Here is a 16,589-nt window from a genome sequence, read left to right as displayed (position 1 = left end):
GCTAACATCCGATGCCAATCCTCCTCCTTTTTTTTTTTTTTTTTTTTTTTGCTGAGGAATACTGGCCCTGAGCTAACATCCGTGCCCATCTTCCTCCACTTTATATGGGACACCGCCCTAGCATGGCTTGACAAGTGGTGCATTGGTGCGGCCCAGGGTTCCCAACCTGTGAACCCCGGGCTGCTGAAGCGGAGCGCATGCACTTCACTGCTGTGCCATCAGGCCAGCCCCTGTGGATTTGTAAAATATATTAATTGTGTTATGCTCCTTTTTCTTTTTTATACTTACATCATCCCGAATGAAACAGTGATGTGGAGCACTTTTGAATGTGTGTGTTGATGTCCAGTTGTATAAGTTTTTGTAGGAGAATCATGTACGTGGCCATCGTCATAAAGACAGAGTGCTTCTTACAGTACTTATGGATTTCTCTTTTTCATTCTGAGAGTGTTATTTTAATTTTGGCCTCAGAACCATATTTTCCTGTTTCACGTGGATAATTACAACCAATTTCTTTATGAAAGATTTCCTGATAAGCACCTTCACAAAAGTACATCTAATGTGTAAAAAGAAATCAGTTTGGTAGCTGATCTGTTGATGGGATTTGGTAGAAGAATTTTTTTCTAAGTATAAGGTTTAACATTGATAGAAGTGGTTTAAATCAAATTTGCTACACACTGGTCACAGGAGGAGAATTGTGAAATGAATGACTGACTAATGGACAAGCAATATTGACTTTCATAATTCATGTGATATTTTAGAAAAGTAATTATTCCATATAAGAAATTTTCCAAGAAACATAGTTTTAAAACCATTTTTTATTTTAACCATTTTGGATGGGTCATTTACTAAAATGTATTAGATAGCTCTTCTTTTTTTTTTTGTGAGGAGATCAGCCCTGTGCTAACATCTGCCAATCCTCCTCTTTTTTTTTTTTTTTGCTGAGGAAGACGGCCCTGGGCTAACATCCGTGCCCATCCTCCTCCACTTTATATGGGACGCCGCCACAGCATGGCCTGCCAAGCAGTGCGTCGGTGCGCGCCCGGGATCCGAACCAGTGAACCCCGGGCCGCCGCAGCGGAGGGCGCGCACTTAACCGCTTGCGCCACCGGGCCGGCCCCAGCTCTTCTTTTTTTAAAAAACAGTATATTTAACATAATCTACCTTTTAAACTGTTAATTGAATTATCTTAGGAAATAAACTATTGTATTATTCATTATTAGTGATATCCTTAGGTGCTGTTTTAGTAGGTAGGGCTTGTGGTCCCTACGTTAATTGGACCTGAGACAAATAAACTTGGAAAAAAACTTTTTTAATGATCTATTTCTCCTTTTTTTAATAATGTCTTTGGACCTATTCGTGTGTCTTTCTCAAACATCTTGTATATGCCCTCCATCTAATTGAGGAGCCAGGAAACTGAGATTATTAGAAATGTATGAAATAAAAGTAAGGGGGTGCACGCTTGTGAATTAGGGTATGTGTGTGTAACACAGGGACAGAAATAAACCTTCTTAAAGTAGTTTTTCTCTGAGGGCTGCTGTTTACTTGATTTTCCTTTGGAAGGGCTCTAGAATTAGAATCTTAACTGAAATGAACTTGATAAGGGATTACCCAGTCCAAACTGCTCATAAGAACCCAGAGAGACTTACTGAAGATGACAGAAAGTATTTACTGATTTCTGAAACCTGCATTATGGAATGGAACGAGATACATTTTACTCTATATAGAGTTGCTTCAAGGCTAAATACATAAAATATTAATTCATTTGTGAAGCATTAAATTAAGACCCTTACCTAAGTATATTTGTTTATCAGGTATGTTTACGAGAATTCTCTTCCTGTGTTGTCCAAGTTCTTTCTTTTTTTTTTTAGCCCTGAGCTAACACCTGTTGCCAATGCTCCTCTTTTTGCAGAGGAAGATTGGCCCTGGGCTAACATCTGTGCCCATCTTCCTCTACTTTATATGGGACGTCGCACAGCATGGCTTGATAAGCAGCGCATAGGTCTGCGCCTGGGATCTGAACCTGCGAACCCCATGCTGCCAAAGTGGACCACTCCAACTTAACCACTACACCACTGGGCCGGCCCCGTCCAAGCTGTAATAATTCTCTTATGTGTTCTAAATTTATTGCAGAGTTGACGCTTTTTTCTATCAAGGTTATGTCTTTTTTTAACACTTCAGCTTTATTGGGGTATAACTGACATATAAAGTTGTGAGATACTTAAAGGGTACATTGTAGTGATTTGATATACATTGTGAAAGTATTTCTCTCATCTAGTTAATTAATACATTCGTCACCTCACATATTTATCTTTTTTTGTGAGAACATTTAAGTTCTACTCTCTTAGCAGATTTCAATTATACAGTACACTGGTAGTAACTGTAGTCACTACATTTTACGTTAGATCCTCAGACCTTATTCATTTTATAGCTAAAAGTTTGTACCCTTTCACCAAACTCAACCTCTCCCTGTTTCTCCCACCACCCTCCCCTCCACCCCCCACCCCCCAGCCCATGGTAACTACTTTTTTACTCTCTGTTTTTATAAGTTTGACTTTTTTGGGGGGGGTGGGGTTCAAATATAAGTGATACCATGAAGTATTTCTCTTTTTCTGTCTGGCTTATTTCACTTAGCATAATGCCTGGCCATCTAGGCATAATGGTCCATCCATGTAATTCTAAATGACAGAATTTCCTTCTTTCTCGTGGCTGAATAATATTCCATTGTGTGTGTGTCTACATATACGTGTATATGTATACACGTACACACACCACATCTTCTTTATCCATTCATCCGTTGATGAACACCTAGGTTGTTACCCTGTCTTGGCTATTGTGAATGCTGCTGCAGTGAACATGGGAGTGCAGATATCTCTGAGATCCTGTTTTCATTTCCTTTGGATATATACCCAGAAGTGGATCATATGGCAGTTCTATTTTTAATATTTTCAGAAACTTCCATATAGTTTTCCTTAGTGACTGCACCAGTTTACGTTCCCACTAGCAGAGCACAAGGATTCTTTTTTTCTCCATATTCTCGCTACCACTTATCTCTGATCTTTTTGAAGATAGCTGTTCTAGGAGGTTTGAGGTAATATTTTATTGTGGTTTTGATTTGCATTTCCCTGATGGTTGTGAATGTTGAGCACCTTTTCATGTACCTGTTGGCCTTTATTTGTATGTCTTCTTTGGAAAACGTCTGTTCAGTTCCTCTGCCCGTTTTTTTAACTGTATTGTTTGTTTTTTTGCTTTTAAGTTGTGTGAGTTCTTTGTGCATTGTGTGAGTTCTTTGTGCATTTTGTAAATTAACCCCTTATCAGATATGATTTGCAGGCATTTTTCTCCCATTATATAGGTTGCCTTTTCATTTTGTTGATAGTTTCCTTTGCTGTGCAGAGGCTTTTTAGTTTGATTGTAGTCCCATTTGTTTATTTTTGCTTTTGTTGCCTTTGCTTTTGGTGTCAAATCCAAAAAATTATTGGTAAGACCGATGTCGAGGAGTTTACTCCCGTGTTTTCTTCTAGGAGTTTTATGGTTTCATGTCTTTATTGTCAAGTCTTTAATCCGTTTGAGTTGATTTTTGTGTATGGTGTAAGATAGGGGTCCAGTTTCATTCTTTCGCATATGGCTGTCCAGTTTTCCCAACACCATTTGTTTAAGAAACTATCCTTTTCCCATTGTATATTCTTGGCTCTGTTGTTGTAAATTAATTGACCATATGTGCATGAGTTTATTTCTGGGCTCTCTGTGCTGTTCCGTTGATCTATATGTCTGTTTTTATGCCAACATCATACTGTTTTGATTTCTTTGGCTTTGTAATATAGTTTGAAATCAGGGAGCATGATGCCTCCAGCTTTGTTGTTCTTGCTCAAGATTGCTTTGGCTCTTCGGGGTCTTTTGTGATTCCATACAAGTTTTAGGATTGTTCTGTTTCTGTGAAAAATGCCATTGGAATTTTGATAGGGATTCCATTGAATCTGTAGATTGCTTTGGGTAGTTTGGACATTTTAACAATATTAATTCTTCCAATCCATGAGCGTGGAGTGTCTTTCCATTTATTTGTTGTCGTCTTCAGTTTCTTTCATCAGTGTCTTACAGTTTTCAGTATACAGATCTTTCACCTCCTTTGTTAAATTTATTCCTAGGTATTCTTTTTGATGCAATTATAAATGGAAGGTTATGTCTTTAATCTCTATTTAATATACTTGATCAAAGTTCCTTTTAGATGGAAACTTTATCAGTCGTACTCCTAAAGTTCCTTTGCATATATACCCTGAAAAAATGCTACTCATTGTATCTTTCTGAGTGAGTAGCTTTGTTTTTGTTGTTGTTTAGTTGTTCCATGTTGAGATACTTCCTTCTAATCTGTGTTTTCTAACCTACTAGTATTCTTACTCCAAGTTCTGCAAGAGGTCAGACTACTGTAGTGGAGTAGAGGTATTTTATTCTATTTCTTTGCTTGCTGAGGGCAACTTCCTGGTTGGAGTCTCGGTTAACATGGAGGTTCTAATTTCTTGAAATAGAAATTTGGAAGCATGAAATTTCTGTATACATTCATGCATTTGTTCATTCAAGCTGTATTTAAGACTGAACACCTTATGTTCCAGCTGTTGTTCTAGGAATTAGATATATCAGAAAGCATAATGACTGATTTCTGCTCTCATGGAATTTACATTCTATTGAATGTTGTCTATAATACCATTAAAAGTCTTTTCTTGAGTTGCTACTGAAAAATAGGTAATCCTCTAAGAACTTTTCTCTTGGTCTCATTCGTATCTGGTTTTCTCTTATATTTGAGTAAAAGTGAGCAAAATGCTACAGAACAAGGTGCCTAGTGGGATCTGAATCACTGAAACGTGAAGCTCAATGAATAATGGTAAGATCCGTATTATAAGAGATTGAGTTGCATTTTTTCCAACTGATTCCTATTTTATGGTAACATTGACATCAGATAACGTTCCAGGCATCAGCAGCTTACATCGTAGTTCCGCAATTGTAAGGTGTAATGATTCGCTTTGGCATGAAAATGGTTGGTACTGTTTGTTCATTTAACAAATATTTATTGCATACCCATTGTGTGCCAGACTGTTTCCATTGCTGGAGGATTGTTGTTTTTGAGACATACGCAAGTTGTGCTTGAGACAAATAAAGCCCCTGTCCTTTGGAGCTTACAAGTAAAGTGTAAGGTGATAGAGAATGTCTGGCAGCAGAGAACACGGTGTATTTGATATGAGCTGGTCAGGGCAGGCCTCTGACAGTAAGAGTAGCAGCATCCTTAGAGACATGTAGTGTCCAGCCTTTGAACATCCTAGATTCCTGGCTAAGTGAAGTACTTTCGAAGTAGAGAAATAGCAGATGAAAGTATACATTAATTTAAGTGGTGATTAGTTAGTCTTTTTGTCAGATTAAAGTAATCCACTGTTAATGGTTTTAGTATCCCCTGAGGTTGTGTTTGAGTACATTCATATCCAGTTTTTCACCCAAGTGGAGTCTGTAATTGTTGGACTATGTGAATGAATTGTGAGAGAGTGATTTCCCCATGTGCTATCCCACCAGAAAGGAGAAAAACCTAAGAAATAAAAATAAAATTTAAACAACCAAGAAGCAAATCCTTAAGCAACTGAGTACTCCCGATCCCCCTGAACACTCAGGCTTGTATTCACAGTGCTTCTCTGGTCACTGTGCAGTTCCCAGAGTTAACCAGTGGGTGGTCAAGTGCCTCTTCTCTGGGCTTGTTTTTAGAAGGATGGGGCAGAGCTAATCTGCCCCAACTGAAAATCTGTTTTGTGCATTTTGATAGTTTCTTAGTTTCATAATGTTGCCTGGTAGTTAAAAAAAAACTTTGGTACATTTTTAGCCCTTATATCCTGTATTTGGATACATATTTAGATATTTATGCAATTAGATTTTCACGTTTTGGGATCAGGTTTCTATTCTCTGTTTCCATAGGTATGGTTTGCAGTTAACATAATGTTAACTGCATCTACTTTTTGTTTAATCTGTGCTTGGTAGAATTGAAAAGAAGTCTAAAAGTGTGTGCCCTGTCAAAGTTCTTACGACTGAATTTCAGTGTTCCACGTAGCGTCTTTTATATTTATTTGTTAGTATGTTTGTATTGCCCTGTTCTTACGCTCTGTTTACAGCAAAACTCCTGTGCTCTCTGTCCTCAATCTCTCTCCTCCTAATCCTGATTTCGCCCTTACCACTCCGCTGGATCACCAGTCACCATCACTCTGCCGGATCCAAAGGCCTTTTCTCTTTTCTTCTGCCCGTCAGTGGCATTTCACTAAGTTGATCTCTGCCTTTTGAAACCGTTTCTTCACTTGATCTTTGGTGTACAACTCTCTTGGTTATTCTCTCACCTTCTTGTCTTCTTCCTCTCAGATTCTTTTGATACTCCTCTTCATCTTCCTGACGCTGGAAGTATCTCACCTTCTAAACGCTGGAGTATCTCAGGGTTCAGATTTTAGGTATCTTTATTTCTACTCACTTTTGTGGTGATATTATCCAATTTTATAACTTGAAAAAAACCCTTTATGGGCCGGCCCTGTGGCTTAGCGGTTAAGTGTGCGTGCTCCGCTACTGGCGGCCTGGGTTCGGATCCCGGGCGCGCACCGATGCACCGCTTCTCCGGCCATGCTGAGGCCGCGTCCCACATACAGCAACTAGAAGGATGTGCAGCTATGACATACAACTATCTACTGGGGCTTTGGTGGAAAAAAAAAATAAATAAAATTATTAAAAAAAAAACCTTTATAATTCAACTCCCAAATATATATATGTAAAAAGATATATATATATACACCTTTAGCCTCAACTTCTTGCTAAACTCTGGACTCCTCTACTTATTTGGATGTCGATTGGGCATCTTCAGCTTAATGTCTACAGCTGAGCTCTTGATAGCTAGCGCCCTTTCCCCTAGTACCACTTCTTCCTACAGTTGTCCTCATCTCTGTAAACGTGGCAGCTCTTTCTTTGGAGTTGCTCAGCAAAAAACTTTGAAATCATTCTTTACTTATCCTTTTCTCTCACATTCCATATTCGATTGGTCAGCAAATCCTGTTGGCTTTCTTTTCAGAATATATCCAGAATCTGGCTACTTGTGCTTCTCACTTTGTTCACTGCCATTGTGATGAAATTAGCCATTACTATCTCTCACCTGGATAATTGTGTTAGCCTGTAAGTGGTTTCCTGCCCTTGGGGGTTCCTTACAGTGTATGCCTAAAAGAGCACCAAGAGTAGTCCTTCAAAAAGTTAGATTGTAATCTCACCCTGTGTTCACAGTGACCTGGTGACTTTCCATTTCACATAAAGAAAAAAAGCTGAGGTCTTTGTGGTCTAACAGACCCTCCTTAGTTTGCTTTGGCATCTTTCATTTTGCCTGCTCTTCTCTCCCTCATCTAGCTCCACAGACCTGCCCCTATTCTGTTCTTCTAATATCCCCGGGCATGTTCCTGTCTCAGGGTGTAGGTACTTGATGGGCCTTCGAACTGGAAAGCTGTTCCCTCAACTTGTTCAGGCTTTTGCCTGAATAGTCACCTCAGCAGTGTCATCCCCAGGCTCCTTGTAGTCTGTACAGTACCATTTTGGGAATTAGAAAAGGGCACCCCTTTCTCTTGTGCACACTTTGGAGGGCAGACAGAGGCCTGGATTTCAGTCCTCACTTCCCCTGGGCCAGAAGCTCTTGTGCAACAACCGGTACACGTATCCCGTATCCCGGCTTCCCCTGGCTATTCTATTTAAAATGACAATCCTTTGTTCCCCTGTTCTTACTCCCCACTACTCTTGTTTTTTATTCATAGGACTTATCATCTGACATGCTGTATATTTTATTTATGTCTCACCCTCACTAAAATGAAGCTTCATGGGAACAGTTTTAAAAAAATTTTTATTTTATGGAAAACATCAAACAAAGCAGTGAGAACGGTATAATGAACCCCCATCTGCCTGTCACTTAGCTTAAGCAGTTAGTGGTTGGTCTTGTTTCATTTATACCCTACTCACTTCTCCCTGCCTCCCCCCGAGATTATTTTGAAGCACAGCCCAGAAATCATATAATGTGAATATTTCAGCATATATCTCTAAAATACAAGAGTTCTTTATTTTAAAAAAATAACCACAATAATATTATCCTGCCTAAAACATTTAAAGATAGTTCTTAATATTTTCAAATAAGCAGTTTAGCTTTCAGTTTTACCCGGTTCCCTCAACATTATTTTTTTTGTGTATGTGGTTTGTATCGAAATTGAAATAAAGTCATTATGTTCAATTGATTGATATGTAAGTTAAGTATGTTTGAGTCTGCATAAGCCCCCCCCCCGTCCCCCCTTTCTTGGTATTTATTTGTTGATGAAACCGGGTCACTTGTCTTGAGAATTCTGTATCCTTGGTGTCTAGAATAATCTAGGTCAGCGTGTGACACTTAGTATATCACAAGAAATAAATGTTTTTAAAGGAATTAACTTAAAGGTAAATAATTTGTAGTATTAGGATGAAATTAAAATGTTAAATTTTTAGGGAGTGATGACCATCTCACTTTTGTTTTAACTCGATAGAATAATCTTGGCAATACGAGGAATTATTTAGACCCGTTGGCAGGGAGTCAAATGAAAGGCACTTAGGGCTATGGAAAATTATTTGAAAAGATCAACCAGGGTATACTAATAATGGCTGCTATTTATTTAAGATCTTATGGTTTGCTTATCAAGCTCTATGTTAGAAGCTATGTTAGTTTATTCAGTTTTCACAGCAACCTTTCAGTGAAGGGTGGTAATGCCTACGTTTTCCCAGTGAAGTAATTGAGGTGCATTGGGGAAGTGAGGGAGAAGTGGGTGTGGGGCATTGATGTTTTTTTTAACGAACTTTATGGAACTAGAGACACCTCTTTAAAACCATGTGCATAACTGCACATAACTTTGATAAAAACCTTTTAAGAGTAGCACCATAAAACTACTTCCCTCTGCATATAAAACCTTGGTTGAGTGTGTCTTTCTAGCTTCTTTTTCTAGGCCTCACACATGTATTCACACAGTTTTGAGGAAATTTTTTTTTAACAAAACATTTTTAATGTGAGGTGGATTAGCAAATGTGAATAAGAAGAAAGGGAAAAATCTCTGAAGTAACCATTGTTAGCATTTTGGTGTGTATGCGTGTGTGACTTGAAAGCTCGGGAACACTTACACTGCCCCCACATGCAGTTCTTTCCTCATGGAACGCCCGGTAGTGCATTGAGGACTCGGCAGATCTGCAGGGAAGACTGAACTTCACTTAACCCAGCGTCTGTCTCTCAGACTTGTCGGATAGGAAACCCCCTTTCCATGAAATACTGATCAGTTATTGCCAGTGTGAAGTTGAGTTTGGCAAAGGCTGAAATATTTGTTTACATTTAAATACAAGACTTTAGAATGTGTTAAATTACAGCAGAAAAGATGGATAATTAAATAGTGTTGGAGTAACTGAAGACAGCATTCTGAAGAAAAATTAACTTAGGTTGACATCAGATAGTACCCGAATAAGGTAAACAAGGGAGAATACTTCCATCAAATAGGAAACATGGATATTACCTAACGAATTCATATAAATTACTGAGAGACAAACACATTAAGACCTGAGTGGGAGAGGAGGCAAAGCGAAAGAAATCAGAAAGGCAGTAGACACATCTGAAGTGTTCAGGCTTTTATAGTAACCCTGTGTCTTTAAAAAAAAAAACTCGGTGCCAGTGGGGTGGGCCCGGTGGCACAAGCAGTTAAGTGCGTGTGCTCTGCTGCGGAGGCCTGGGGTTCGCCGGTTTGGATCCGGGGCGCGCACTGACACACTGCTTGTCAGGCCATGCTGTGGCGGTCCCATGTAAAGTGGAGGAAGATGGGCACGGATATTAGCCCAGGGCCGGTCTTCCTCAGCAAAAAGAGGAGGATTGGCAGATGTTAGCTCAGGGCCGATCTTCCTCACAAAAAAAAAAAAACAGTGCCAGTGAATTCTTATTGAGATTTAATATGAAACTCTTTGCACTGTAAGTCATTTATAGTCTTTACGGAAAGCCATATGATGAGATATATAAAATAGTACACTATATATATCTGCCTTCTTCAACTCAGTAGATCTCTGTTTTAAAGTTTATGGTGAAGAAGGAATTGAAGAGAAAAAAATGTGTATAGTAGCGTTATTTGCATTTTTCACATTAGGAACATGCTAATATCTAAAATGATAAATTCACCCCGAAATGGTTAATTGTATATAACATAGAACTTGATGGTATGTCATGCCACAGCCTCTTTTTGGAATGAATGTATGAATCATTCATGAAGGAAAAAACTCTTTCCAAAGGGAGGCCGTAGAGGCTGGGTGGTCTTCTGCATTGTTAGAGGAGAAAGCTGTGGGGGCTCTGTTGAGTGGATCTGTCTATGTATTTACTACTTCTACTTCAAAACACAAGCCCTATAAAATAGACATCTAACCTCTGTTGTTGTGGCACTGCCAAGATATTGTGCTCTTTAGTTTTTTCCCAACTCTGATACTAAATGCTTCTGTAATAGAGGAAATTGACTGTCCTAGTAGTAGTTGAGTTTGGCCTCTGAACTGCCGGTGTGAATTAAGGCATGTCAGATGTGAAGAGTTCCCTGCTGTGCTTGGGGTTCTCCCTTCTGTGTGGCAGTAAAGTGATTTAAACTAAGCCCAGTTGTTGAGCAAGTCAATAAATTTAACTCCAAATGGTTTGGTTTTATTCTGTTTTTATCTCATTTACCTCATCTTCCCAAAAAGATAGATTGGATTAAATAGTCTGGAATAAATTCATTTTAGTGTCAGGAGGACTTCACATAGACCTGACTGGCATCAGTGCTCAGCAGGTTTAATTAGGACCAAAAGGGGGTGGGGATAGGAGGAGTTTTGTTATGTGATCTGAGTTCAGGCTCAAGGAGATTCTGAGTATAATTATAGAATTTATGCCAAAATTTCCAGATGAGAATGACACTTAATTCTGGAATGTGGGAGGGAGGAAAAGGCATATTGTTTTTTCTGGATGGTATGGCTGTACACTTGCCTCCTAAAGAATTCAGGCCGTTGCATTTCTTTGGTAACCCCATGTTCCCATTTTAGTGGATGTATTGAATAGCAATGGCCACTTTTTTAAAGAGTTGGATATCAAACACTGAATCTTATTTGATTGTGGCAGTGGGAGAGGGGGATGTGGGAGCTCCCTGAATAGTCAGTGTTCTGGAAAAACCCAGATTTCTCCTTAACTTCCATTCCTTTTCTTAACAGAAGCAGTTGGATTAAACTCTAAAACACAAATACCTAGTTGGGAGGGTTTTGCAAAAGATTATTCGTTTTGTACTGTGAATTCCTTTAATCAGATGAATGGATTAGAGGAAAGAAATGTCAGGTACTTTTTTTAATGGTTGATTTGTTCTAGGGGGAGTTGAGGAAAAGAAGTAAGGGAGCAGGAAGACATAATTTTTGATGCTGGGGTACATGAGGGGGGAGATTGTGGAACACAACAGTTCACGGTTAATATAGGGCTGTCTCTAAGTGCCAGACACTGCTCCAAGCCCTTCGCACATATTAATCTAATCATCATGGCAGCGCCCCCCCCCCCCCCCCCAGCTAGTACTATCTCCATTGTGTGGAATGATTTGAGGCACTGAGAGGCTAAGCAGGTGCTTTAGTTGTTGGGTGCCATTTTCAGCCTGAGAGCCCTGGAAGTGCTGGAGACAGCGGAGAGCTTGATTTCCTGTAAAGATGAACTTGTTGAGTTGAAGGAAATATGTTGCCAGGAGGAGCAGGACTGCAGAAAGGCTGCATTCTTGGAAATCTTACCTCCGAGAAGCATGTCAAATGCAGTCTTAGGGATTCTAATTGTAGGTTGTTGATTTACAAGGTTTTTGCATGATGGTGGGACCTCAAGGCATCACTTACCTTCCCCATTATTTTCCAGCACACACAGACATGACCAGATCTCTGTTGATTTTTTCCCTCCTCCCCTTCCCTCTTTTGCCCCATTCTTTCTCCCTTTTCATTCCCTCATCTCTCTCTTTGTAAAGGTGACTTTCCTTACCTCTCCTCCTCCCCCTTCGCCTTCCCATTTCTGTCACTTACATAGAAAAACCATCTTTTGTCCCTTTAACTTCCTTCAGCTGACTGTCCCCCTTTTCTATCTTTTACTATTAAACTTCTTACAAATAAAAAAGAGGGACTGCAGTTGTCATTCTTACTGACTTTTTAACCTCTTGTCTGTCATCTGACCCTCTTTTCTGTGTGTCAGATTAGTGGGTTTTTCTCCTTCCTTTTTTCTCTCTGTAGCAGTTCACCTTTCTGATCCCTACTTCCTTGAAATTCTCCTTGCCCTTCTGTTTGATGTTGTGTTACCCTGATGCTTCTTTTGCCTGCTCTTTTTTTCGTGTCATCAGTATATCCAGAAAGTGAAGTCATTACCTTGCTTCCACATTTGTTCTTTCCAACTTCTCTTTTGGTTAATGGAAACATTTTTTCTCTCATTCATCAAGGTTTAAATTTTCCCACCCCTTTCTTTCCCCTTATTTTTTCCTTCAGCAGGTATTGCTGGAGTACCTACAGTATACCAGGTGGTTATTCTAGGTTCTAGAGCAACAAATAAGACACAAAGTCCCTGACTTGTGGAGCTTACATTTTAGTGGAGAAGATAGTTAATAAATAGTTAGATATTTAATCAGGTAGTGAAAAACATGTTTTAAAGGATAAACCACCCTAAGGGTCAGTGGGCAGTGATGGGAGTAGGTGCCGTTTTGGATAAGATAGTTAGGTTTCTCTGAGAAGGTGAGAGAGATTTGAGTGAAACCTAAATGAAGCAACATAGAGTGAGGGATATCAAGTACAAAGACCCTGAGGTGGCCTTCTGCTTTCCCATGTTCAGGAAAGGCCAATGTGACTGGTGCAGAGTGGGTCACAGAGGGGTAAGAGATGAGTCAGACAGGTTGGCTGGGAAGATCTTCTTAGGACCTTGTGGGCCCTGGCTAGGATTTTGGACATAAATCTAAGTGTGTTGGCAAGGATTTGGAGGGTCTTGAACAGAAGAATGGTAACATGCTATGACTTAATGTATTAGAAGGATTGCGGTGATGGCTTTGGAGAATCAACTGTGTGTGTGTATGTGGGGGATGGCAATAGAGGAACCTGGGACACTAGGAGACTATTAGAGTGTAGTCTTGATGAGAGATGATGGTGCCTTGGAGTAGAATGTTAGCTATGGAGGTGGTAAATGGTCAGATGAGTGACATAGTTTGTGTATAAAGTTAGCAGGATGCGCTGATCGCTTGTATGTGGGATATGAGGAGAGAGGAGCTAAGGAGAGTTGGAGTTTTAGACTTTAACAACTGGGTGAATGGAGGTTCTGTTACTGGGAGTACCCTAGGTGGGGCAGTTTTATTGAGGAGAGGGGGAAGGGGTGAAATCAGCATTTATTTTCGCTATGTTAAGCTTGGGTTACCTGTTAGACAACCTAGTGTGGATATCAACTTACACTCTTTCAGAGGTCACTTGTGAGCTTGGGGCTGGATGACTTCGGGAGTCATCTGAGTATAGATGGGACTGGGTGAGATCACTTAGGAGTGAGTGTAGATAAAGAAGAGAGATGGGAGCACTGAACCCTAAAGTTGTCTGGCATATAGACATCTGCAAGAAGAGGAGGCTCTGTCACAGGATATTGAGAAATGACTAGTGAGAGAGGAGGCTATGATGTCCAGAAGCTAAGTGAGGAGAAAGGGATTCAAGAAGGGGAGAAGGGCCAGCTATGTCAGATGCTGCTAGGAAATGGAGTAAGATAAAACCTAATAATTGACTTTTGGGTTTGGCTTGCTTAATCCTGTTGATTCTGCTTTGCCATATAGCCCTAAAATTCATAACATACCTTTTCACTCCCTGCCAGCAGACACTATTAATCAGGCTTTAATCACTTTTCTCCTGCACTGTTTTCCTCTTTTGAATTGTTCCTTTCTTTCTTTCTTACAATACGAAATACATGCTTATTGTAGAACATTTGGAAAACACAGAGACAGTATAACAATGATTTAAAAAACCCTGAATTCCTTATCCGCCTTGCCACTAGAGATAATCACTGGTAACACTCTGGTGCTTTTTTTTTTCTATCCATTTCTATGCATATTTGTAACTCATATATTGTATATATGCTTTTATATAGAATTGAGATGAAAAGTAGTCTTAAATTTTGCTTTTTTAAATGAACATGGTGGAGCTATTAATCTAATGTTAAAAACTCCTTGAGAATGTCTGTGAATGTGTGGCAACTTAAGTATTCCATCATGGTGGAATAGCCTTCTTACTGAACACCCCACCTGTTTCTCCCCTAATTATATCTTAAATGAGTCCTGATGAGTTTTCCTAAAGTATATTCTTCTCTAAGCTTTTAGTGCATAGCATAGTGATTAAAAGTAGGGACTCTATATGTGAGAGTAATACATGCATATAGCAGGAAATGTGGAAAATAGGGAAAAAGTATATTCTTATCTTTTACAGAATAACTGTTATAATTTTTATCAATTTCCTGCTCATCTTTTTTTTCTGTTTGTCTAAATGTACATATACATGCATTTGATTTGTTTGTTACTAACAAGGATCACATTATGTTTTTTAGCCAGCATTATTTTTTCATAATCCATTCTCTCTTCTGTTCTTTATAATTTATTGGTCAAAGTATGTTCGCAGTTTTGTAATTCCATTGTCAAATTGCTCTTCAAAAAGATTGTACCATTTGAAAGTATATTTATAAAGAATTTTGTTCTCTTTAAATTTTAGGGTAGACCACTATCTTGTTGAGCTCTTTTAAATGAAGTTCTACTTGGATACAAAGATGAGGACTAGATAACTTCTTGAGGTTCCTTCTAACCGCTAGGATGAAGATAATAACTAACATTTGTGTAGTGCTCTAAAGTTTACAAAGTGAGTTCTCATACACCATCTCACTTGATCCTCACAACAGCCCTGTGAGGTAGGTAGGACAGGTATTGTTATTCTCATTTTAGAGGTAAACTGATAGAGAGAGGATAAGCGACTCTGTCAAGTTTTAAGGGTTTTAGGAGGGATTTGAATCCAGGCCTTCTGATCTAAATATTTACATTCATTTTACAGGATTTCATACAACTGCACGTTTAGGATTGCTGTATGTCAGCTAACTAAGTGACATTTGTTATATACAGAAATAAACCCAATGACAATATAAATACACTGTTTATGTTTTCTTCAGTGTCCCCTAATCCTTTCCCATATACCCCCTCCCCTCATTAAATGAATGACTCTTGTCTCTTTTTTGGCTAGGAAAAGGTAATTTAATTATATAGCTGTATTAAACCCACCATTTTCTCTGGCTTTTGGGGACGGGAGGAAGTTACCTTATGTTTTTCATTTCTCTCTCTTTGTGTCTGTGTTTGCTACCACTCAAAACTATATCTGCGTTACTTAGTCTCACACACATAGCACAAAAGTCTTTAATAGAATTCTAGTTAGAACTAGAATCTTTTGGTTCTAGCATCAACCTAGAATCACAAGCTTTTCAGGGTATTAAACTCTTTTGTACTACTTTAACGAAAGTTGGGGTAATTGAGGACTCCAGGTATAGTTGCTTCTTATATGCACAATGGTACAGTGAATGATAAGTGAGAGTGATAGTGGGGGTCAAATGAAGAAAGATGATAGGTGATCTTCTCTTTGACTGGTTACCTCATAGGTAGAAGTTTGTCAAACTGAATTGGGAAGTGGGTAGCGACAATACTGCGTGTTAGGAATAGACCTAGATCTTCAGGACTATGTACTATTGCGTTTAACTGTCTCACAATGTTTTCTGTACTACTTTTAAATACTTAACATCTCCAATATTTTTTTTTAATTAATTTTTTTGTTTTTCTTGTTTTTTTTCTAGTGGTTGGTCTTGACGATATTATGGACGAAGGAGTTGTTAAAGAAAGTGGCAATGATACCATTGATGAAGAAGAACTGATTTTACCTAACAGGAATTTGAGGGACAAAGTAGAAGAAAATTCAGTGAGATCACCAAGAAAATCACCTCGTTTAATGGCACAAGGTACTCCTTCCAAAGAGGTCCAGCTAGGAAATCAGAAGTGTAGGGACAGATGGGATAGGTTGTGAATTTGCTGAGCAGAGATCATATTTTCTTGGTGTTTGCTAATCTGAGCATTTTGATAATGCTCAATTTTGAGATTATGTAAATTTGTTGGTGTAATTTAAAATATTTTTTATTGAAATTATACATTTACATAATTAAAAGAATTGACTAGTTCTGTAAGTTTCCAGTGCTCGCCACCCTACTACCTATTTCCCTTTCCCCGGATGAAGGCACTATTAACTCTTTCAGCTGGTTTTATTAGTGTTAGGTGTTTATTTCCATGTCTTTAAGTAACATATATATATTGCTACTTTTTGATTATTCTGATGTAGGCATTGACTTGCACTCTGCATGATGAAGATTTAGCCTTCTTTTCTCCTCTTGTCCCCATCACACAAAAGTATATTTTCTCATCCCTCTAATATATAATTTTATTAGATCAGTAGTAATTTTTTTGTTACTGTGACTGTATGCTCTTAGAGAT

The 16,589-nt window shown here is 38.8% G+C and overlaps 1 protein-coding gene across 5 annotated transcripts in view; it reads left to right on the top strand.

Moving 5' to 3' along the window:
- PHF3 (PHD finger protein 3) overlaps positions 1-16,589 on the top strand; it is a 104,387-nt gene that overhangs the window by 55,470 nt on the left and 32,328 nt on the right. For 3 of the 5 annotated variants that reach the window (XM_058554081.1, XM_058554078.1, XM_058554083.1), the window contains one exon: positions 15,902-16,063. In XM_058554081.1, coding sequence (XP_058410064.1) covers positions 15,922-16,063 — 142 coding nt within the window. In that variant the 5' untranslated portion in view covers positions 15,902-15,921. Of the gene's footprint in view, positions 1-11,352; positions 11,378-14,781; positions 14,975-15,901; positions 16,064-16,589 lie in introns of those variants that run through there. The other 2 variants (XM_058554082.1, XM_058554079.1) reach the window with 2 other exon arrangements.

This window comes from Diceros bicornis, chromosome 14, assembly GCF_020826845.1.
Source record: "Diceros bicornis minor isolate mBicDic1 chromosome 14, mDicBic1.mat.cur, whole genome shotgun sequence".
Taxonomy (NCBI): domain Eukaryota; kingdom Metazoa; phylum Chordata; class Mammalia; order Perissodactyla; family Rhinocerotidae; genus Diceros; species Diceros bicornis.
Note: the sequence above shows the minus strand (reverse complement) of the source record. Positions and strands in the feature narration are given on the sequence as shown.